Raw genomic sequence first — 27227 nt, 5'->3', positions numbered from 1 at the left:
AATACATGGACCGTGGACGAGGTGACCATCTTCGATATCATAATAGTGTAGATACCCACGAGTGGGTGAATATGATATTATTTTCTTGGTTGGTCGGTTTTATAGGAAAACTTTGATGCCACAGGATCGTTTTCTACGTCTGCTACTCCGCTACATCGCTAGACCGTCAAATTATCAAAGAATAATATCCTTTATTTGACTGACCAATTGAAAATATTATTGCAATGTTTACGGTATATATTCGCGATGGGTCTCTGGTTAGACTTTAAGGTCGTCGAACGTGGTTGAGGCCCTGAGCTTACTTTTATCATGACATTGCGCAGCGACGGATTGGGATACTGCATAGTGCACATATTAGGACCAGAAACTAAGAGTGGCACAATATTTTGTATTAATCAGGCGGTCCAAAGTTTTTCTTATTCAAAGTTACCATTTTTACTAAAATGCACGGAGAAACTATAGACTATAGTACTGGTCAACAGTTTTAAATTGTAGTTAGAACTAAAACATGTGAATTTTTCTTAACTCTACCTTTACTTAAAATTTGCATAAATAGGTAACAGTAATGCCCATGTTAAAGTTATACACACAAGTAGGTACGCGGTATTATAATAATTATAAGTGTAAAACCTGAATTAGTAGTGCAGGTGATAACATAGTTTAATATTCGTCAATGTACAATTGTATGATAATTATATGTTTATTAAATTAAATTAACATAAAATACATGTGTACCTATAATATAATAAACATGTATGGATATGATTTAATACTTTTGAGTTCTTTAAATTCAATAGGTTTTCAAACTTAAAAGACACTCTAAAATGTATGTAAATAATAATTAATTGGTATGATTACATATTATTTCTGATTTTATTTTATTTTATTATAATTATTTGAGTAGATGGAAAATTTAAGTGTCAAAAACACACTATAAGATAGCACATTGGAATAAAAAAAAAAAATAAATAGAAAAGTCGACGAACTAATGGTTAAATCTATTATAATTTCATCGTAAAAAATTAACAATATGTGTATAAAATTCAAAACAAAATATGCATTAATAAATTATGTAGTTTGGAAATGGAACCAAATATAGGTATATTCCTTACATAATATGATATGTAAATATAAAGTTTCAATCTCTAATTATTTATACATTATTGTTATTATTATTTCTTTTTTGTGTTGGGGGGAGGGGGTGATTGGAGGATCACGGGAGTGTAAAAAGCGCATATATTATATTAGCCACCAGGCGTACATATCGACCCAGGTTAGTTGAGAAAAATATCAATTAGCAAGATGCAACTGCAGTGTTGGCGTGTTATAATAATAGTATGTCGATAAAAAAAAAAACTGCAGCTATTTATAAGAATAAGTATTAGCCATTGAGTATATTATATAACGTATGACATTATGACAACCATGATAAGATCTCAAACGACTGTGATTTTGGCCGCGACTGTTCTTCTATGAGTTGTGATGCAGACGTTGGTTGTGGACTTGTGGTGGCATACTCTACTATATGTTATTAACGTTATTATACAGAAGCAGAGTGTCTTAGTAAAGAGAGTTAACTCAACCGACTGTTTGGCATTGTATTTTAAGTCTAACTCGGATTAACTCTCGTTATTTATTTGATAGGTAGCCTAATGATGGAGCCACCATGATCTGATAGCCGATGGGGTCATAAAAAATTTTCGGTCCCATAAACTATATATCTAATAATTATTTTTCGAGTAGAAAAAAAAATAATAATCAGTGTAGTATAATGAGTAATGATGAATGAAATTCTAAAGTAATATTTTGGTGTAAATAAAATACAAATTATTATATTAGTTTAGTATAAAAACAAATATATTATGTAACGTGTAAGTGACAGGTTTATTATTAAATTTCTGAACAATGATTTGTTTAAATGATAGTTAAGAAAGAAAGTAAAAAGAAAACGAAAATTTCAATGTAGCTTTACCAAGTTCATTAAATCATATAATAATTAAAAAATGTATTTTTTTTTTGTTTTAGAATATTGTTATCTTTTATTTACCATTTTAAAATGAAACAAAATAAATAATCAGTAAATATTCGTATACTAATACGTATATAACACTAGCACTTTTTATTCTGGTTAAAACATATAACGTCACCTTGAATTCTATAAATTCACTCGAGCTACTACTTTTTTTTAATACAGACGCTCGAGAAATACGCCTGAAATCGAAAATCAACTATTGATAGTAAAAAAGATACGAAATCATAAAATTATAGCTGTTATATTATTATGATTATAGCTTACAAATAATTTATCGTAGAATTGTCAGTATTGATGATTGAGTGGTGAATAGTGGATAGGTGAGTGTTTATAATGTTTAGAAAATAAATAGTGATGAGGGACGACTATATAGGATATTTTATTTCCATTTCAAGTAAATTCCATTTTTAAATCAAGCAGTTTTTGTCAAAAAATGTTGACTGTCATTACGACGAGGGGGCGTCAAAATTCCACTTCTCTCCAGCCCCGTTAAACATAATAATTTCATAACATTAAAACCTCACTATGTAACGGAATCACTTAGCATCATATGATTTTTCCGTTATAAAAGAGTTTCTGTTATATATAGGGAGACTAAAATATACGCTGGAGATATAATAAGTACTTGGTATCCTGCCCATATAAACATCATTTCCATATTTATTCACTAAAAATCTAAATCTTCGTTCATGCCTTTGATCGACTGCGCACCTGTGTATGGTAAGACATCCATTGATCGACAATAATATACGGGATAGAGTATAATAGGAACTTATTAAAAAACTGTACTAAATCTCAAAAAAATGTATTTTGTCGTATCATTTAAAATGTCTGGTTTTATGTCTAGGCGGATCAATTTCTCTGGACACCCTGTATATTGATAATACGCGTGGATAGACGTATCAACGGAACGGTTCACAACGAGGGGACGGACCGGAATATTATTATTATTATTATTATTTAATCCGTACCAGACTAGAAACGCGCCGCGGCGATTGCGATCACCGTTGGTTTTCAAATTTAATACAATCCGACGGGCCGTACGAGCGGCGTGTCCGGTTCTCCTAAGATTGTGCAATCTAAAATCGAACTCGATTTATTATTATTTATTTGTAGGTACTCAGCGGCCGGCGCACGCACGCCGCCATAATATTATTACAACGTCGGCTGCCTCCTCTATATACATATATTATACGTAAACATATATAAATATATTATTATAGGTATGTATAGGCGAGTGTGTATAATATTGATGGCCGCGGTGGAAGATAGTTATTAAATTTTTGGAGATGGCTCTGCGCGGGTATTATTATTTCGGGTGACTGCAACTGCTGAATGTATATTTTTTATTAATTCAATGCCTTGGGCACTGCGAAAGATCGCCACAAAATGTACAGTAAAAATCTGACTATACGAACTATTGTAATAAGAATTGTTATAAGTTATAACTCGTTAGTTTGGCTGGCACGTGGCTTACGGAAAATAAATGAGTGCATAGGATTTTAAAAATGTACACTATTATAGTATTTATAATAATAATATAAATTATAATTTCCGTACGATTCTATAATAGTATAATGTAGTGTAAACTGTTCAGTTTGTAAGTCAAAACTACCGCGTTATTGATGTATATCCAATATTCAACAACAATAGTATAATTTTCTTCATTTGTAGTTTTATCTGATTGTTATAATATTTTCTTTTTTTTATATCGAAGCTGTGTTTTTTGTTAATTTCTTATAATTAATTTATAAATTCACTTTATTTAATAATATTTATTCAGTTTTATCGTTAATGTTTTTGTAACGATAGATAATATTCTACTGTATGGACTTAACTCAGGGTGAATATGGGAAGAGGAAAGTTTATAAAAATAGTCTGAAGTCTTATGGAAAAACTATTGTGGCTGACTGATAAAATATAAACGATACAATATATCCCATAAGTTTGCCCAATGATGAAGGTTGATTAGAATTATTTTCTAATAAATACGCAATTCTTGACAGAGGACCTGCACTGCAGCTTGCAGTTCAATTTTTGAATAAATTTTTTTACAATCATTTTTTATTAATTTATGTTAATTTGATTGTTGTAACTTGAATTATTTTATGGACTTTATTGTACATGGATATTGTATATAAAACTATAGGAGATCCACCCATCGCCCCTTAATTATGCCACTGAATCACTGAAACATCGGACAGCGCGCGTCGTGGTTATGAACAACCACTATAGTGCCGTGTTGTTACTTGTTATAATGCTGATAATAATATTATTATCGTCTACTCTCAGACGTGTTAATGGTTCGTGATATTATTTCAAGGCTGCCCGCGCAATTTAATAACGGAATTGGCCTGCATACTGTAATATTTATATTTATTATACATATAAAATGGTGGTTTCTACATACCAAAAAACGACTAGCTCGAGCCGCTCGAGGGCTGCTGCTGTTGCTCGTGCACTTAGGATTCTACACTAGAACGGCCGTCACTTTATAAATATCATACTATCGGGATAAATGTCAAAAGATCACGTTTGGTAAAAGACCACCGCGGGGCATTATGAGAGCTGCTGCTGCAGATGTAGTCATTTTATATCAAATCGTTTTGTGTACCTATATTAAAACACAATATTATATTATATACGTATATGCGTATATAGTATGCAGTACGCATGCGTAAATTATTTGAGTTTGCGAAATTGATACTAAAATTATTATAGGTACATCAAATCATATTTATCTAATAATTATATTATGATAATATGTAGATTTCAAAGTTCAACGTACTTTTAAATTTCAAAACATTAACCTAATACAATAATATACATCAAATGAAACACGGATTTAACTGTTGTGTATGATAGAGAGTGCCTATTACAAAAATGACAGTTTCTTATACAATCGATTTAAAATCAAATTCGGGGGCGTTGGTTGCCAAAGACTGAAGACTTGGTTATCTTCAAAATTAAAACACATGCAATAAACGTTTATTATGTTTAATATTCCAATTAAAATATACGTGCCACGTAGAAATAAAATATATTTAATATTTATATAACGTGCCTATAATACCCATGCTATACGCGGTGTTTCAGGTTTTTCAACGTTGTATTAGAGACCTGGCTTAGTGCCGTAAATATAATTTATCAGTCACCATCACATATCAGTTTTTCCAATCAAATATATTTGCTAATTGCTATAGTATGAAAACAAAATATTTTTACGAAGGAATAGTACCTACTATACGCTGTCAGATGTTAGAAAATTACCTATTTAATTCAAGGTGTAAATACCAAAAATAATGAAGTTTGCCATTGTTCATCTAAAAAATATGCTAAATATTAAATATTTTTGTACATTGTAAGATTGCTATTGGCTTCAAATCTAAGGTTGTAAATTATTTAATTTTTTACCAACTATCTCGCATTATACATTTCACGTTATTAATAACCGGGTATTAAACGACGAATTAAACGCAAATTTTGAATTATATAGAGTTGGTATTATTAATAACGTGGATCGGCTAGTATTTAATAAATTGCAGAAGTCTCCTTTGAGACTGGTGGGTTCATTTAAAATGTTAAGCTCTTTGAACTGACATCTAATATAATGTATAAACGTACTTGATTTATGTACTTATTCCATCATCAGTTTAAATACACACAACATATTATAATATATATTTTAATTATTTTCAAACTTTAATCTGCGACATTAATGCGACAAATTTCACACAAAAAATCGTTTCAGTTTTCAATTATTAGATTACAACCTAATATAATTTACTTATATACCTACCTAATTGGTCCATTTTCTAACTATCAAAACATAATTTTATATCTAAAAAAATTGAATTGAATAAAAACATAAAACAATGTACAAATGTAATACTTTTGTTAAAACTAATAACTTATATAGTTGATGCTTAACCAATAAAAAAAAAAAAATTACCTTCCTATATATGTCAATATTATAATATTATAATGCTGACAATCTATAATCATCGATGTACATAATATTATACCTAATATTATCGTTATCATAATATTATTAATCAGGCCCGTGTGCAAGATTTCTAAATGAGGGGTGTTTAAAAAAAATCAAAATGTATAGTAAAGATACATTAATGATTAAATAGTATTAAATAGATATTTATATTAATTTTGTAAATATATAAAAAATTTATATGTCAATACTTTAAAATACAAATCGTTATTGTAATAAATTTACAAATATAATAATTACACTCTATTATTACAAGATTATAATATATTAACATAATTTGTATTACTTCAGAAATGGTGGGAGGGGAGTTGAAACCTACTTCAAAACCCTTTGCGTACAGGCCTGATAATGGTTGTATAGTGTATAGTTGTTGTAATAATATAGTATACCGTAGGGTCGTGATTCGCTTCTTTTCGCAAATCTGTACGGCCACATTCCGGTCGTCTCACCGTCGCTTTTTATTTCCGGTCTCCTCGTTCTGCTCGTCGCCTGGGTTGCTGTTCAATGGACGATGCTAGTGCGGGCAACGTAATATTATTACCCTACATATTATTATGATATGCAAACATTATAGGACGTAAGCGCACACATATTGTAGCAGTGTACCTTATTGCCTACCAGCTACGACGCAACCTCATCGAACCGAGAGACCGATGTGATACGAAGAACATAACATTTATACACGCGATCTTATCACGGGGCGCATACGCCGATGTTACAATAATCCGACGACGATATATCTCCAGCGCTTGTCGTTGCAGATAATAATATATCGCTCATGTGAGCCCGTTTTTTTAATCAACGACACAAAAAACTCTCGCACACACGTGGTGGTTTATAAATGTATAATAATAATAATAATAATAATAATATGGCAAACGGTGCGGTAACACAACTTGCGCGATCGTATCGGACGTTATTGCGATCGGGGCACGCCACACGCATAATATACGGCCACGCGTTTATATTTTATACATTATTATATATTATTATGCGCAGCAATCGCGCAATAAGCGCTCGTTCGCGCATTCGTTCGGTGTCGTATTCGTATATGTATATATCTACCAGCTACCAGCAACCTCGTTAAATCGTAGGTACGCATAATCGCGTGTTAATGTGGCTCGTGAGACTAAATAAACCCAAAGGTAATTGTTTTTGGATTTAGGTTGAGACTTGGAAAACACACACACACACACAAACACAACTCGCGCGCGCATTAATACTATTCTCTGCAGCGTATATACCTGAAAACATATAATATCACCATTCGACATACACATAATATTAATTTTTTTTTTTTTTTTTTTGGGGGGGGGGGCTTGAGGCTTCGACAGCAAAAGAGCCATTAGCTTGTGGAACTGTGGGGGAGTGGGGGAGGGAACGGTTGATTTTGGTACTCGTGGGTGTTTTTGGCAGAATTTCGAATGATGGGCATCCGTAAGTTTCTACAATAGACAGTATGAACTGCCCGGAAAGCGATGCTGCCCATGACCGGGATTCGAACCGGCGACGGTGCGAGTCACAACCGATGCCTTAATACGCCCAGCCACTACACCCCCTAATATTAAAATATTATACATCACTATTGAAACATAATATATTATTTACAGGGCGAAATTTAGACCAGCAGTTTTTACGTTATTTTGCAACTTTATACGCGCCAATTTAAACATTTTAATCGATTTATTGAAAATTATAGTGATGGATATCATCGCAATCTAACATAATTTTATAATTGGTAAACATTTTCTGAATACCGTTTATTTTTATAATTTTTACCAACTTGATTAAACTTTTTTTAAATCTACACTATTTTTGTATGTTGCGATGAGTATCTTTCTGATTATCTTCAAATCCTCCAGCTGGCTATTGCCGTATTAGAAACTTTGTTATTATTTCAAAAAATATAATGACTCAAATTGATCAAATGTTGAGTTTTAAAAAAAATATCATCTCATATTATCATACGATCTCAAAGAATTACCAGCTTGACAATTAAAAGTAAGAAAAGGATTTTTATTTAAAAAAAAAAAAATACTGGAAATTGTATAGCCACTGCTGGATGGTTACGCCTTTTTTCGTATTTTCTGTTTGATACAAATTAGTCAACTAGTATTTTAAAACTATTTAATAATATTTTAGCATATAGACGACTATTTTAAAAAGTAAAAAGTCAAAAATCAAGCAGATGAATTACATTTCATTTTCTAAATAACACGTTAACTCAAATGTACAACAAGTTAGGAATGGATGGTAGTCAAATTTTGCAATATTGTAGTGTGTCATGACGAATATAATATTTCTATAAAACTATAAAAGCTTTTTAATAGAAACATATTCATTGTACAGCTATTGTTGTATTTATTCATTTGTAAGATTAATTTATATATTTATAGATACAACTATTCGTATTATGTACCTTGTCATAATTCACCTATAAAAGATAATATTTATCTTAAAGTATTCTAAATTGATTGACAATGCATAATTGTGTATAACGTGTACCATAAGAGGATATGATTCATTTAAAAATTGTTTAATTTAAACTGAGTGCAGGTTCCTTGTACAAATAGTTAAATCATTTGTAAATAGGCAAATAATTGAAGCATTTAAAAAGTGATTCGATATAATAGGAGTCCATACTCCATAGCAGTGGCGGATTTACGGGGGGGGGGGGGTCCATGGGGTCTGGACCCCCCCAGACACTGATGTATACACATATAATTATATAATTATATAGGTAACGCATACACAGAGTATACCGTATAACATAATAATAAATATATATATTTCAAATATAAGTAGGTTGATGATTAAAACTCTACTAAAATAATAATAATAATATAGTATAATATTTTACAACAATTCTATTTTAATAGTTTTGATAAAATCGCCCGTCGTAGCGTTAATTCCCGATATTCTTTTGTATTGCTATAGTGAGCTTATCTGCGTATTTTTCCATTATAGAGGACAATATTATTATAACACTAGTTTTGTTATTTTATACCTACTATTAAAATGTATCGATTAGTTGACCGCCGACAATTGACACTAACACTGACACACTGTAATAACGAAATAGCCGATTTACAAAAAATCATAAGTGAGTACGAACTTATTTTCCAATAAAATATCGTCGAAAAACCAAACATCCATTAAACATTTTTTTTAAAAACCTATTCAAACGTCAAATGTTAACCATTTAGAAAATGTATTAACTAAAAGACCACTTTCACCTAATGATGTTACTGATATTAGTACAAAAAAATCTATGCATAGGTTACCGAAGAGTATTACCGTATATCCATATTTAATCCGTACATGGATTCTTACATAACTGAACTTGAACAAAGGGTTTTCAACCATAAGATTAAACTTAATAATTTTCAGTCTCTGTTTGATACAGAAGAAGATGAGGATAAATTTATTCAATTAGCCGATGATTACAAAGATGATCTGGAGTTCACAAATCATTCGTTATTATTAACTGAATATAAATTATGGGAAAGAAGATTAAAAAACATGGGAAAAAAGCCAGAAAACGCACTCCAAGCAATGACAGTTTGCAATAAAGAAATGTACCCAAGTGTCTTCAAACTCCTTCAGATCCTTGCTACTATACCAGTTTCTACTGCATCAAATGAGCGCTCTTTTTCAAATTTGAAAAGAATCAAAACATATTTACGAAATTCTATGACCGAGGTAAGAATAAATAATCAAATATTATGCAAAATACATCAATAAAAAAAAAATTTAAATTTCAGGCTAGACTAAACGGCTTGGCAATGATGTCGATTCATAGGGACGAGCAATGCTTAACTGTTGACGCAGTCTTGACAGAACTAGGCAAAACCAAAAGAAGATTAGATTTTATTTTGTTAATTTTTGAATTTTAGATTAAATTTTTTATATTATAATATAACACATTTGTTTTTATAAAAATAAAAATAATACATTTGAAATACATATTATTTTTTAGGACCCCCACCCCACCACAAAAATTTTGAAAATCCGCCACTGCTCCATAGGTACTCGTGTCAAAACTTAAACCATTATTAATTATATGTAATTTTCTGACTTGTTTTAAACTCTTGTCTCTTATTATATTTTTAAATTGTTGACGTAAACTGTAAGACAATATTAATTGGTATTTTCATCAATACGAGATAGGAAAACAATTACTTAATATTAACTACTAATCGGTACCTATAATTCAAATTTTGTAAGTTTATTATAGTAATGATTACAATAAAAACAAGTTGTTTTGTATTATAGGTATAATGAAAGTACTAACAAAATATTTTTCAGTGATATTTTAGATATTAGGCATATGTACAAATTTACTGCACATGTCAACTAATTGTGAATACACACACATGGTCGATGCGTTAAAAGTCTAAAGTCTGCATATCTAATATGAGTTTTTTTTAAAGGAAGAAAAGTCAAGATTTTTTCATGACGTTTCAGGATTTCTCGTTAATACAACTTTAATTTTCAAAGTGGTATTAAGATTTAAGAGACCTATGATGGATGTAATAATTTTAACCGACCAGTTTTATTCTAGAATTAGTTTAAACAAATTATATTGTAAAATTAGATATTAGTTAGAAGTAATAATCCATTCGCTAAATTATAGTAATAATTTGTGTATTAATATAATTACTGTCAAAGTTCTATTTTTTAGCTTCAGATTAAATGAATGAAAAAAATAATATGTTAAATTCAAAATTAAAGTGTTGCCGATATTCTAATATTATATTAGAAAAAAAAACAAAATTTCATAAATTCTAGTAGGGCAGCATATACAGTCACTGCAAACTGCACATTAATGTCAAAAAAAATTAAAACAAATACTTTAAAATTAAAAAAGTGGTAGGTGCAGAATTCGTTTGTATAAGTACGATATAGGGCAGTGAAATTGTAAAAGAAACCTTGCTAATTCGCAAAAAATGTCCAGTTATCATAGTTTTTTTTCTTACAAATTTCACTAAAATGGTTTATATTTCACAAAACATATAATTAAGCATAAGATAGGTAACACCTGAATTAACTGGGGCATATACATTCCAACCGAAAAAGCATATGTATTACAATTTTTAAGAATTATTCAAAGAATGTGTTATTTTAACAAAAAAAAAAAAAAAAAAATGCTGACGATAAATTTTATCTTTGATTCAGAATCTATAAAACCATGTACGACAAAACCTGTAGCAACTTGCTAAACATTTTTATCGATGACTATTTATTTATTATGCAGGTACTAGGAGGTACCTATAAATGCTATTAAACGTTAAGTAACTTTGTACGTTAAATATATAAACTCATAAAATAAATTGGAGTAGACGTAGACGGTAGAATTGTATTACTTATAGATATAGATTAAATATAAACTGATCATTAACTGTTGCTTCTCTCGTTTTAATATAGGTACCCGAAAGGTATATAATAATCTATATAGGTATAATAGTACGTGTATGTAATAGGTATATATTATACTTTTTATGTATTTAAATTGTCAGAAATCAAATAAATTGAGTTATCAATGGTAAATCAATAATAAACCGACGGAAATCGAGTGCACTTACTAATAATTATAGGTACTTCTTATTGATTTCGTACACGCAGGTATTCTCTGCTGCAGGTTTCTGGAATTGACATTTGCAACGATAAAGCGTAATTTATAAACTACGAAAAAAGGCATTAATAAAGATATATATATATATATATAAGTACACCTATATGTGTTTTGTATAATGAGTTTTCAAGCCATGAATCTCAAAAAGAAACCGGTCGGGACGATTGTTTAATCGAGTTTGCACCTCGTTCGGGATGGCCATAATAAACGTCACATTCAATCAAGTCGCCGTGGGCGTGAGGAAACGATTCTTATATTATCTTTAGTACAATAGTGGAACTGCTCAACAAAACTGCACGTAGGAGTGATGTGATAATCGCTTGACGAATTCCTCGTGTACCCGCATATTTGTATGCGTATTTTATTTGTATTATACAACACACGAAAAACACGGTAAACTGTCTGAGCTTAGAAATGTTCCTCTTCGCACGGGCAAAAACGAATACCTGTGATATGTGTAAAATAAATGTTTACTTACTGAATTGCAGACGTGAAAATTCCGTAAGTCTAACGTCGTTCACTGTCGAGGTCAGAGATCGATTTACTAAATATATGGCTCAGGACAAAATACAAAATTGGGCCATATATTATAATATTATATTACCAAGTCGGTGTTAGTCACCGGTGGGCCCAGGACAAATGCCTATTTTGTCCGTGTGCGAATATGCCCCTGACCGAGGTATCACACTGTAGGTATATTATTATCACATGACACGCGTTGTCGTTATTATACGTATACAATATGTTATTATAGTACCTGCATTATATACTATAAACACTGAGGGGTAGCACCAATCTACCGCAGTCGAGTCCAGTCCTTGGACGCCTGATGGACAGCTCCCGCCCACCGTGTATCTTGTACCTATTAATAACGAAGACTATAGCGTCGGTGTATTCTTATGATACCGATGAATGTGTGCGTGTAAGTGTGTGTGTGTGTGTGTGTGTGTGTGAGTTGGGAGATCACGCCTGTTGCAGCTGATGATAATGATGATGATGATGATGAGGTTAAGTGGGAATAAAAAAAAACAATGCAAATAATTTAATATTGCGAATAAAAAAACTAACGTTCATCAAATAACCCTGGGCGCCCTCTCAAACGATAAACGACACAACGGGAACGGATGAACGGGGAGCAGCGAGCACGTGTGGGCGACGGTGGGCTTTCACTCTTTGTGAATTTTTTCCCTACCCAAGGCCATCACGGCAGAACAAACTTTCAATTGGATCCGTCGTCGATTGCTTAGAAGGGGGAAAAATTCTATTGTTTATCAATAGTGCATAACAATGTGTTTAAGAAAAGATTCAAGATCAATTCAGAGGTGTCAGGGCTTCGTAAAATAATGTAGATACTCTTGGGAAATAAGAAATAGAAAAAGTTTTGTAGAGTTCAAAGAATATCGGAATTGAAAAAATAAAATAAAAAATGAGTACCTAATACAAGTTTCAGCGATCGATTCAAATATGCGTATCGTAACTCATAAATGAGAAAAAAACACAATTGACAATAAATGAAAACATAAATATTATTTTCAATCATTAAAGTGATTATGAAAATTTGAAGTTTAATTTCTATGGTACTAAAGTCATTATTATCATCATTTATCGTCCGAATTGTATTCGTCGACCGTCACCGTTGATTAAAAAATCACCAATAATTTGAGAACCGTCGAATAATGTGAAGATACAAAGAAGCCGTGGAATGAAAAACTTTGATTACTTTTGATATAGGAGTATCACGTACCTATTAGGTGTCTCATCATTAATAAACATCGTAGTACGATTGGTTTGTAAACTAACAATTTGCATGTAATAATAAATAGACGATCCAGTATGTGTAACCAATTCATAAAATCAAGCAAACTTATTCATCACTAAACAATTGTGTTAAAACCATTGTCAAATAAATCCTATTATTTACTGAACTATGTGCCAATATCCATTTTATGTTTTTTCCGTGTTCATGAAAAGAACACTTTCATATTATGAAAAATAAATATATTTCACACCAAACTCCGCAAATCCTTAAGTTGGCACTAACAATGGTATTATGTTTGTTTTTATATTTTTGCGGCATGTGCTCAGTAAACTTGGCGGTAAGTAAAAAAAAAAAAAAAATTAAACGATAAAAATGGCTTACATTTGCCTCGGGTCTCTAGTCTACGACGATGAAGTAGAGTACAAACAAAAGACGTTTGACTGGAAATGAAACCGGTCCAGTTGCGTGGAGAAGAACTTTTAACTATTGGTTAAAAACATTCGTATTTTGTACTCTGACTACTACTATAGTTACTACTAAATTGAGCTACAGAATTTATAACGTCGCATGCAGATCAGACGTGTTGCTTTGCAAACGTCCGAAATTCGTCAAGATAAAAAAAAACAACATCACTATACGTGCCGGTCACACGACAAATACGAATCATTATTTAAAATGTGTCCGTGCTATATGTGAAAAACACGCGTATCTTCGTCGTGTTCTACTACACAGAAAAACCATAAAAATAATCGTCATCGTCATCGGCCTTATCATAATAATAGTATCATCTGGTCATCAACCACACATATTTTACATACTATTATGCTGGATGCTGTATAATATATTATTATTTATTATATTTAAGTCGCTGCATGCACGCAGTGCTTCGAGATAACGCTGGTGCTACGGAGGTATGATGACGGGTAATAATAATCCAGTTTGGTCGAAGCTGGGACCGGATTCCCGGGTAATTGCCGATTAACGGTCCATGGCGGTCATAATTAAAATCGCTGGCAAAATTAGACGACTAAACGTATATAGTATATTGTATACTCGTGCGAGCGCGGCGGCACACACGCATTACATATTATTAAATTATTAAACATACGATCGAGATAAATATAAATATAAATAATTATAATATGAATATGATGTTTGGACAAGTGCGTTGCTCTCAATACTAATACTGTTGTTATCGAAGGAACATATACTTAAACTGCAGTCATGCGATTTATATATATGACGCAAAAAAAAAGGCAAATTTAAGAAGGAGCAAATGGAAAAAAATATCTATATGAACGCGGCGTTTATTCTCTACCACATTGGCTGATCACGTCTTATAGATATAAGTATGATATATAGTAATAATATATAATACGCGGCGGCGTGTAAAAGCCGCCGTCGCCGCCGCTAATGAAGAGCGGATTCTTCTGCGGACGTCGAGCTTTGGTCAGTGTGCGGCGATTCTCGGTATACAAATAGGAAAAAAACGATCGTCGTTGGGCGGAAAGAAAGACAGAAACAGTTTGAGGGAGAAAGAGAGAAAGAGACGAGAAGAAAATGTGTACAAAATAAATACCACACGGCAGCAGCACTCTGAGCACATTCTGAGGTAAATGGGGCTAATTAATTGAACGCACGTTTTCATCAATGCGCTCGTACACACACGTACACACATATTATTAAATGTATGGAGAAATATACTTACACGTCGTAATCGTCTACAGGTAATTGAACCGAAAGCAGCGTGTTTACCGTTTGATTGCGGCGACGACATTGATGACGGTCAGTGTGGCTGTCGAAAAAAACGCATATGAAAGTTTTCGGACTTTGCCACGACCAGCCATAATATAAGCTACAGTCACTCCTGAGTAATTCGAAAATTGATAACTAGAAATTATTATTCTTGTTAGTTAAAGAAAAAAATTGACTAAATTATCACTTACAGAAAAAATTAATTTTATCATGGCAAAAAGAAAAATCAATATAATAGCCAAGAATTTGTGGAGGGAATCCAGTAAGTACATTGTCTACTCCGTTATTTAGAGAAAATAATTGATACAAATGTATTAAAAAAATAATATCAACAACTACTTATAGAAATTCTTTAAATAAAATTATACGTCTACTGGTTAAAAATATAGTACCTATAATATTATTATGAGTAATAATAAAGTAGTAAGTTATCTATACCAATAATATATTTTTATGATTTTTTTGATGTCTCGAAATTTTTATTAAGTACATTTTTTTTTTTTTAATTTCCCCCTTGAACTCGTTGAGTGAGTCGATTGTATTTGCATTTATATTGGTTTCGAGTGTTTCGACGCCTACACGTCTGCACGATAATCCGAATGTTCGCACGATAATTCATATGCCCGCGTGTCTATACGTTATGCGTAAGTACTGTCTGTACGACACCATTGTAAATATAACTCCTTATTAAATCTCATATTAGTAAGTAAGTAAATAAAATTATAAGTCGAGCAAATCGTATTTGAAAACTTCAGCTGTTACAGCGGTAGATGCAGAGCATACCTACTGATAAAAATATATGGGCCATATATAATATGGTGTAATGATGTTTTCATATAGTTCTTTTCATTTATTTTTGTATATTTTATAAAAGTTTATGATGCTTTTTATATTGTAATATAGAAATAATGTGCAATTAACACGTTTTTATGACTGTGTATAATAATGTGCAAAACTATGAAAAATGCATTTTATCGGTTATTTTAAATATGTCTACGTTCTACATGCGTTGTGAGACGAAAAACAACGCTATATAGATTTTTAATGACAATCGTTCCAATTCCTAGTAAAATTCATAAATATAATATTATGTGTGCAAGCGCATACGATTCCAGACAATCCAGACCGTGGTTTTTATGCCATATTAATATTATAATATTATGTACGCCGAAACGTATGCGTACAAGTGTGCAACGTCCACAATTATTCGCTTAACGAACTCGACTAGTCTATACTGCTGCAGTCGCTCGGGGCCCGTGTCCTTATAGGTAGGTATAATAATCGTGTACTAAATATAATATATTATATCTCATATTATTATTGTATACTCGGTCCCGAGACCAATGGTGGTACCTCGCCCGAGTTCCGTAGTGGTTGTGGTACCTCGCCCGGCCCGGCACCCATCGCGAGTACGTCGTCGGTCACGTGGCCGCGTTAATAATAATTAACATTGTGTATCGACATTGTGCGTGCGATCCGTCGCGCGGGTGGTCGCCCTCCGCTCGACATAGTTTTAAATTAATAACGTCATAATATTATTGTGGGCATGTATACCTATATTATAGTGATATGATACCAGATGCCGTGATATTATTAAGCCAGTCTTGCGGGTCGGCGTATCGGCTGTTGCGAGATAACACGCGCCGTGTACGGGGCGAGCGGATTACGATTTTCGAATAGAAACCGATTTCGATTAAGATACGAAAACGACGACGACGGAGACGACGACGACGTCGAACTCTCCGCGGTAGCACGCGTGTATATCACATAAAAGGTTATCTGGTGCCTACAACAGCGCAGCTCGACCAGAAATATAATAATATATTTTAAACACTGTTGCAACGTCATGCTAGCGTATACTAACTCATCCGCCTCTCGTACCTAGTCCCGCGGTTAAAAAAGTGATATTAACACGACTCGGCTCGCCGGGTATAATAATATGTACCTATATAATATAATGTAAATTATAGGTGTGGAGGTATTATATTGCTATGTGCAATTCGTATAGTGCGTATGCGAGCAGTCGTAGATAGGTATAGATATTTACTGCACTATAACATAATTGTATACGCAGGTAACATTACGGCCGGAGTGAATTTTTTATCATCGCTAAACAGCGGTTTTCTGAACGTTTGTTCAATGACTTAAAATGATTATGTAACGAAAAAAAGTGTTGTTTTTATTTTTACCAACATAATGGTCAGCCCTGCGAAATTTACACAATCGATCACCTGCAGCACTCGACTATGATCGTGGTATTTCGTTTCGTAATTTTACATCGCGTGACGGCTATAACACAATATTATGCTACTGAAGAAGTGCAGCGGGAATGCGGAGGTATGATGATCATAATATTATTATGATTACTTTCTGATTACGATTGTTGGAGTCGTGTATATCATTTCTTTCTCTCGGAAATGCAGAAGTAATTTCTGCAAAATCCAATTTCCACCGATAGGTACGGCATGCCTGCACCGCGGTTATGGTTTAATTTTCGAGCTTTCACCGTTATCTGAAGAGCCGCGGCGATAGCTACGCCGACGACGATTTGCATATCATACCGGACGTGGCTCCTCAGCGACGACTCCTCCGACTAGACGCCGTCGTAGTCGTAGCATTATTTTAATAAACGTAGTAATTACAGCTTAAGGCGTCCTCGGGACATCCATTCATGAACAGTAAGAGAATAAATAATAATAATGAAAAAAAAATCGAACCACGACGAGTCCACGGGAGTCGTGACATTGCGGAGGAGTAGCCACATGGAGCTAGAAGACGGCGCAGAAAAATAGAAAACACATGGTTGTAACTTGAAATAACCGCTGACGGGTAGATACACCATTGGTAGGTATACATATACTTATAATGTAATATTTTATGTGCGAATCGAGTGTATGTTGTGGTACCGAATGGCACGGTGGTCGAACTAATGGGATGGTATATACCTGGAGCATTTAGGCACGCTGTAACATAATAATATAATAATAAATGTGGAGAGGTTCCCGCGCGATCGTGATAAACACATTGGCTGAATACTGTGTCATATACATAAAATACGCTTTGGCCCACAGTTTTGTTTTATGATTCCAGCGCGAAATTCTCCTATATATCTGCAGCTCTTGCTCTCTCTCTCTCTCTCTCTCTCTCTCTCTCTCTACGTAAATCATAAATCGTCGTAACCGGTCATTATTATTATCATTACACACTCTATTGCTATAAATATATTATATATATATACGATAAACATATTATAATATACCTATAATATAAAATACGCATACTATTGTATTTTTAGGTTAGATCTACCGTGAGCGCGTGTGCACAAAAGCGGTCATCGAGATGTAAAGCACCAAAGCACCGGCACCGCGTTCACAAACATACGCGCGTCGTGTTCTCATTGCAGGTAGGTAAGTAGGTACCCATAAACTGTATTACAAACATCGTACCTAACTATAATATAGATACAATGTAGTATTGTGGTCAGGAATATGGTGTTTTTTTTCCATGACATCCCTTTTTTGTTCGATCTAACTACTTAGCAGCAGTAGGTATAGTGGTATACATACAACTTCCTTCCCCCCAAAAAAAAACAAAAAATTAAAAATATCTGGAATGCCCGGTAATTAAAACGGTCTTCATTTCCATCCAGAAACTATAATAGTACAATCTTTAAGGTTAATATATGATGTGATGAAACATCGGCAGCTTGTGGTACATTTTTAAACAATTTTCCTGTATTAAGTACTTTTTAAATGAAAAAAAAATAACTATCCAATCGATATAATAATTATAATATGCGTATTACAGTGATGGTGTTCACAATGTACGCTCTGACACTCACCTTTGACGTGTCCGTTCAAGCCGTTTTTGTTGCCGTTGGCGTAGAGGTGGCGGGCAGGGTAGGGATGCCGATGGTTCGACGGCTGCGACGACGAGTGATTGTGGCACATGAGCCGCACGCAACTGTCCCAACACCCGCCATGCTCGGCCTCTACACTCATCTCATTTTCATTCCTGAAAAATATAACACGTAGTCATCACTTAGGTGCATTCATTTTATGACAAAGTAAGTAAACTGTTGAGATATTATTTTTATCAATGGCCAAGTGACTGTTTTCATATTTATATGTGGGACGTTTGGAGTGCGTGGGACCCATATCGGATATAGTTTTTAATTCCGTTGAATTTCCTCTCGTGAATTACACGGGTGCCTAATATGAGATTGCCGCTATATGAATATTAAACATGATAATTTGAAGGTTTCAAAGGAACAGAAGAAATTGTCCGTATTTTTAAGGTAATAGTATCGGAATAGTACGCTGCTATAGGTTTATGTTTAACATCGAATAATGGAATGAGACAACGCTAAAACTACATTTATAGGAAAACAAAGGAAAAGTAAAAAATTAGATAAATTGGCAGAAAATGTCAAATCGTATAAGATTAATAAAGCGGTTTTATATCGTATAACAAAAGATGCGATAAGTTGAAAAAAATTAGTAACGCATTACTGCAAATTAATAATAATAAAAGAAAGTAATTGAAAATCGACTATGGGACATTTTTTTTCTTATATAAGACTGCGGAGGTTTAATTCTACTATACCGTTACTAAAACCTTCAAATTGTATTTAACATTGGTGCCCGGCAGATTGTTCAAAAAAACAACGGGGTACAACTAACATTACAGAGTTGAAAATAGTTTTATTTTATTAAGAGCGTCTACATATAGTATGCAATGAACTATACGCGAGCTAGTTCGACAAACCCAATCAGCTAACTTAACCTTAGATAGAACCTAACCCTAGATATAAGTAATCGATAACGGTTGTATTAGTCTTGTTTATATTCAATTAGAAGATTCCGTTACAATATATTGTACCTATACATATATATATATATTGATTAAGATATAGGTAGAAAATGTGTTTAAATTAGTATCAACTATGCACATCAAGTACGGTATGGAATGCAATGTGTGCATCGTAATATAGTTATCATAACGAAAATCGTTGAAAAAGAAATAATCCGACCAAAATAATTTACCTAATATTTAAATACTATAAAATGCATAGATATTTTCAAATAAAAATCTATGAGAAAATGATATATTATTTACTATCGAATAGTATTATATTGAATTACTTATTATAGATATTAACGTATTGATAAATGCATGTAAAAAATAAAATGAATAAATTACTCTGAAAAAAATAACGAGAAAATAACATATAACATATGAAAACCAATTAACAAAACACATCGTTAGCGATTTAAAAAATATAATATAATATAAAATATTATATGCTTGAACCACTTTTACGTAACAACTATATACAACAAGCAGATCAAATATACGTTTACACGCGGATAATTTAAACGCTCGCTGCTCAACGCCTCACCAATGTTAAAATATTAACAGCTCATAAACAAATCATCAGTGGTTAGTGTTATAATTTATAGCTACATAGATTGCTAACGAATTCTACAGCTGTAGAACATAAAAGTGATACAAATATAAAAATATATTTAACCAATTAAGCATGTATGTTATTGCTAAACATAGTGCATTGTGGAACGCTTAAAAATTTTACTAAAAATTAATAATCAATAAACAAAAACAATATCGTACATTAACATTATTATGTACATACGTATATTATTAAATAAGTGGTTTTAGTTATAGTCCACAAACGTAACTGACGGCACAAGTGCACGACAAAAATATAGGATAACGAATTTAAGATTTGAAAGTTATTTTCAAGATATTTCTTTTGGCTTATGAAATTAATCGCTGAGTAAGATATAAAATTATAAAATATCTATTTCATCACAATGAAATTTTCGTAGAATAACAAAAGTTTTTAGTTTTTTTCTTTTAGTACCTACATACTTTTTAATTTTATGTTTATTCGGTAGTTATTTATTGACTAAGAGTATAAATGCATATTTAAATATTTATGTTTTTCAATCAAACAATATAATATTAATGTATTTTTTTTTTTTTTAATGTTACCTTGTATTAACGGGAAAAGTTTTGTTATCGAACAAGTCAATTTTTAGTAGGTACACTTTTAGAACTGTTTCAATTTGGAGTGGACCGATAGAAATGAATAAAAATAAATTCATCTATGCAGCAAAATATAACTCATATAGATAGTGGGGGTACCTATACAAACAAGACGTAAAAACAATCATAATGTTCAAAATACATAATAACACATAATAACTACATGTATAGACGTATAGTGGCACCCATACGGTATATTATTATTATTATTCGTGTGCCCGTTGAAACACGTGAACCTGTTGATAATTTACGATCTATTATATGAATGCAATATATTAGCGGGTACCAGCAGCGTTACCTGCAACATGTGAAAATATGCAAAGTGAAATGTATTCCATATTTAGTCTTGTAGTAGTAACAACGCGAAACAAATTTGTACTTGACGCTGCAGCAATACTCCTTCTTCAAAGGTCACAACCAATATATGGACTAATTGCAAACTCTCCCTTCCCACCGAATTGAATGCGTTCAATTAATTGCAGTACATTAAGGAAAGGAGGTGCTCACAATATTTATCTTTCGATCGCATTCAGACTATTCACTAGCGATGCCCAATGACTAATGATCAAAAAATAAAACCTATTATGATTTCATTATTGAGGCAAAAATATACAACGCACGTATTATATTATATTATGGTCATTTATGTTTTGGTTTAGAAAATGTGTGTTTGAAATCGAGCTGCAGTATGACTTTGAAATTTGTTGCTACTTCTAATCTATAATGATAATAAAGAAATAAAAAACTAAAATTAACTCAAGGTTTAACAAAAAAATCAATTTGACTAGGTGTTATTGATAATATATAATTGAAACGTTATATATATTACTCTGTTATATATTATATGAATATATGGTATTGGCACGACATAATCATATCACATTTTTTTTTTAAGCATTTCAATTACAGTTCATTAACTAAACATTGTATGGATATGGTTTATATTTTTAAAAATATTTCGAAGGTTCGTCATAGTTTTTTTCATATTGTATTATTAAAAATCGAGGATATAAAAATTAATTTTTTTTTAATGTAAATATCGAATACGTTATTTTTTAAATTTTTAAATATATAATATTAATACGCTACATTTTTAAGGAGTCTTATAAAATAATCGTGCAATCACAATCGGCAAAAATCATGTAGCAAGAAAAACAACATAATAAAACTACAGAAACCACAAAATACAAATTTAAAAAACGCGAATTAGGCACGTTATTTTTTTAAATTTTTTTTGGCTTGTCTACGCAATATAGTACGTTCTTTTTAACGAGGAAATCTTAACAAAGTTACATTTTAAAATTCATTAAATGGTACAATTCTTCTCGTGGCCTCTACTGAACAAATTTTAATTTTTTTACTCCATTGTCTACAATATCACCAATGTTTTACATTGAATTATGCATAGCATAGTGTTTTGAAGTCGTAAGGTCATACATGACTCGAGAAAAAAACAAAACATCATAATTAATGTATAATATATAACTTTTAATAAGGTGGACATAAATAAGCTACTTGTTTAAAGATTTTTATCGTATATCTTGTATACAAATAGGTAATAAAAACCACCCACAAGTATATACATTTTAAAATCATTCCAGTGACATGATTTCATTACGTCCAACTCCCAAGTAATGATTTTGCTGTATCATGACTATTTAAATAAATACGAAAGTAAGGAAAATAATTTACTAGTCAAGACACAATGCTTATTTATGTAGAAATACCAATGAAAAAACGATGATCATCGACGTTTTTAAAACACTAAAAACCTGAAAACGCGCTCAGTGATTTCTTTTTATTCACAAGTATAGTGAATTATATTTAGCTTGAATGGTTTTAAAAGAGATGATTTAAATTTTACGAGTTGAATTTTAAATACTTAAATCAAGATTGTTTTAAAATATAAATTTGGAAAGTAGGTTAATTTAATATTAGGCAGTGCTGGACGGCTAGGTGACGATAAAATATTAAACATACCTAATAATTATACACAAATTCAATTTTATTAATGAATCACACAATGTAAAACGGTAAAATGTTGAAAGGACGAATGAGTGACGACGATTGAGCGGGGTATTATTATTATTATTTTTAAATATTATAAGATACTATACAAGAAAGTAAAAATAAGTTTTCTCATCAAGACATTGTGCTCGATCTGTTTACATCCGTAATAATGAAATAATTATAGCGGTACTTATGCTTTTACCGAAACGCAAGACTAAAAAAAAAAAAACACGACAGATAGAAGATCTAAAGAAGTTAAAATCGAACAGGAAATTACTGCGGTATACAAACATAATGTTATATTATCATTGAGTATACAATATCTTATTATATATTTATATAATATATATATACTCAATAATATTATTTTGTCTGGCGCGTAATTGTTGTTGCTGCTATAGGTGTATATTGTATATATATAGTATTAGCTGATATTCGAAAGCGTTTACGGATGGAAGGGTACGCATCGAGACGTGTGTGCGAAGGGTAGAACAGAAAAAAAAACCCAAAAACCGTACAAACAAAAACGCAACGTTATTGTTATTGCAGAGAGAAGGGGCGACGACTAGTGAAAAAAAAATGTTTTTCGTAAAAAAAAAAAAACGGTGGCACGCACGACTGCGATACCGGAAGTGACGGAGCGTCCCTGTACGCGAGACGTGCGGCAGCCACAACAGCTGACTGTGGCACCAGCTACCTTTATGTATAATAATTTATTATTACTGTCGTCGCGACGTCAGTCTGGTATAAAGCGCGTGCCAGCAGGTGTCAAGCGTATAGTAAAACTTATACAGAAAAACTATTTAACTATTATAACGTACTCGTACTGTAGTCCTTGTGAATCAGCTTTTACCACCCTCAAGAAAAAGAATTAAGTCCACCGCTTCGTAAAAAAAAAATATGTAATCGCATAATATAATATATATCGCAGTATAGTTTTTTTTTTAGTAATAAAAATATAAATTCACTTAATTGGTGATATTGGAATATACACTTCGGTTGACAAAAAACACAATTATTTAAATGTTTTTTATACGTGGTGATCGTTGCAATATTTTATTTTTCGTATAAGCTTTCTTATTATATTATTTCTGATACTATTATAGTATAGATCACACCCATTCATCCGTCATTTTTAGATCGATTTTAATATAATATTTCGTAATCCCAGAACCACGCGTGGTTTTTTCATTCTTAATATCGATGGCGATGTATCTCTAAATTACACAATAAAGATTTGAAAAACAGTCTCGTCAGATAATTGCCATGACAACCTTTATTGGAGTTATTTTGTAAGTTTGAGATAAACACTTGCTGTCACTACGGATGTTAAGTATCCTGAACATGGTAAGTACTAAAAATAATGACAATTTAAGGGGATTGGAGAGCGAATCCTATATAGGGGGATCTGTTTTATAGCAAAAGCTGAGTACCTATATAATATACTATATACTTTATGGCCGCATGCAAACCATATAATAGCATGTCGTTACTCTATATAACAATAATATATAGGTAATAATTATAATGTATGTATGTGATTTGTATATTATTAATATGATGTTAATTGTGTAAAAATGTATAACTGATGTATTTCGAAGAGTCAAAACATTGCTGAATGTGCAATTTTCACTTAATACTGTTTTTATAATATTTGGACTACACTTTGCATTTAGTGTGATCATATGGGTTTGAATCACCAATCACGCCATAATTACGTGTTCGGTGTTCACTATAGTCACCTAACTATAGTAAAATGTCCTGCACGTAGTAGGTATTAAAGGTATAATATTATCTACGAGTATAACAACGTTATGGTAGCACTTTACACCGGCCAAGTAAAAATAATTTAAAAAAGAATACGAATAGGTAAATAAATAGTTGTGTACTGGACCAGTTTTTTTTCCCGCGGATGCACTTTTATGGGAAACACCCCCTCGGCGGATACTCATACAAGCGCCCGCAAGCAATCTTGTCGTCTAAAATATAAAACAGACGTTGTGCGTGAGACCGTTTGGGGCAAATCCTTAAGTACACATGGGTAAATCTCAAACAAGGGTGGTTAAGAGTCTAGGAATGAAAAAGATGCGGACACGGCCTAGACTGCGTGTTTTACATGCACTAAGTTAGTGCTACTAACTATACAACAACAGATAATAATATTGTACTATATGAAAAACTGAGTTTTAAAAAGTGATGGTATTAGTCTGAAACAATTTATCATAAAATATTGTGGTTGTGTTCGGAGACTACAAATAATTATTTTAACGTATTTTAAAAAAACCTAAAATTAATTTATTAACAAGAATCGTGTTTTTTCTGCAGACCCTCCTCCCCCCCACCAACTAATCACCCCTTGTACCCGCTCTAGGTATTGAATATGAGCTTGGTTAATATGTGTAGACAAACTGGAAAAAGCTGTCAATAGTTTGCCTAGGTTCCGTTTGAACTATAAAAGCTAAAATTCGGATGCCTGTTGCCCGAGAAAAAAATATCAGTAACATCCTTCGAGTGCAGTCGTAATACCTATATTTTTTTTATTAGTTATTTCTAGTAATAGTTTCACAATTTTTAATAGTTTTACTATTTAACTGGTCATAGAAATATTTAAAGAATATATAATTTTGTTAAATGCTTTCATGAATTACGCATAATTACGAAAAATATTCTAAATATCTTGCAAAAACATATGCATGTTTTTGCATAATGCAATACATGTTGATCACAGAATAATCAAAAAGTCTAGCTATTTTTTTGCCAAATCAATAAAAATATGCAAATTCATACGATCACGTGGCGTCATGATAATATTATCATATAGTTCGATCCAGTTGCAGTATGTGTTGTGTATGATAAATAATAATGCGTATTGCACTCACTCTTTGCCCGTGTTCTCTGCCAGCGGAGCCGACGGACTAACGGATGGAGAGCGACGCGACAATTTTATTTGTTTTGTTACTTTATACACCGCGCACACGGATCCTGGCGATCTTTGCAAGTCGGAAAATGTGCTTATCTCATTCGCTAACACAAAGACTTTCGGATGCGAAAATTTTTTTATTACTCCGCGTATTACCCACGTCAAGGCACGAGCTATATTTTTTAAACACGCGTGTGCTGAAAAGTATCAAAATTGTTTCGTTCGGACTGTTTTTGTACTGTTACACCGACTACGGCGAAGGAGACGACGACGCACGTTACGATAGCAGTCGCGAGGCGCACCGACTGGTCGGCAATTTAAGAGTCACACGTGACTGCTGGTGAACCGCCACCGCCGCCGTTCGTAATGCCCCGCTGCCGCCGTCGCCTTAGTACAGTAGAAGTACGATTTATTATTATTATTATGTATATAATGTTATGATTACGTGCTCGTCGCGTTATTCTGTTCTGCAGCGGACACGGCGCCATCTGACGACAATCGATTAATATCATATGATAATAATATTGTTATTATTATTATTATTATTATTATTTATGTTATACAACCGTTAATTGCTATTTCACCGATTTTGTCTATCGGCTTAACATTTTTCGTTTGTATTTCCACTGCATGTTGTGTGTACATACTACATACCTATTTTGCACACTTTCCAAACCATCTGGTCTACCGTCTTTGAAAACAAAATAATCGAACATTTTTTTAAGAAATATTTTACAAATTGTATTCTGTCAACGACGTGGAAATAATAATGAATGTTACTCGCACAATGTTGAATTGAATTTAAAGCGACTTAACGAACAATATAGAAAAATTTCGCTACATACTCGTATAAACAAAATATTATCGTCTAGGTCAGTATTAGTGATTAACCTCCAGATTGTGTCAAATTAATTGAAGAGTATAATATTTTTGGGAAAAATTATTTCTTTATTTTTGATAGTAAATAAAATATTTCAGTCGATACTCAATACAATGAAGAAGTTATAATATTCTGTGTATGTCTAATGATATTATAGTATT

The 27227-nt window shown here is 32.2% G+C and overlaps 2 protein-coding genes across 4 annotated transcripts in view; one reads left to right on the top strand and one right to left on the bottom strand.

Moving 5' to 3' along the window:
• The window catches only part of LOC107163776 (calpain-11-like), a 94007-nt gene extending 67498 nt beyond the window's left edge, over positions 1-26509 (bottom strand). Inside the window, exons 1-2 of one of the 3 annotated variants that reach the window (XM_015511353.2) lie at positions 26146-26509; positions 19029-19201 (exon numbers count right to left, since the gene is read on the bottom strand). In XM_015511353.2, the coding sequence (XP_015366839.1) occupies positions 19029-19188 (160 nt within the window). In that variant the 5' untranslated portion in view covers positions 19189-19201; positions 26146-26509. Of the gene's footprint in view, positions 1-6427; positions 6548-19028; positions 19202-26053; positions 26072-26145 lie in introns of those variants that run through there. The other 2 variants (XM_089220240.1, XM_015511354.2) reach the window with 2 other exon arrangements.
• Positions 9096-9934, top strand: LOC149058503 (52 kDa repressor of the inhibitor of the protein kinase-like). Its single transcript, XM_089220695.1, has 2 exons — positions 9096-9740; positions 9803-9934. Exons 1-2 carry the CDS (start codon positions 9360-9362, stop codon positions 9932-9934), a joined length of 513 nt encoding a protein of 170 aa, XP_089076821.1. The 5' UTR covers positions 9096-9359.
• Positions 26510-27227: the final 718 nt, after the last annotated feature.

The sequence above is a fragment of the Diuraphis noxia genome, unplaced genomic scaffold (assembly GCF_037042655.1).
Source record: "Diuraphis noxia isolate RWA-SAM2 unplaced genomic scaffold, SU_Dnox_SAM2 contig0002, whole genome shotgun sequence".
NCBI lineage: Eukaryota > Metazoa > Arthropoda > Insecta > Hemiptera > Aphididae > Diuraphis > Diuraphis noxia.
The sequence above is the reverse complement of the archived record's forward strand: the minus strand, read 5'-3'. Positions and strand labels throughout refer to the sequence as shown.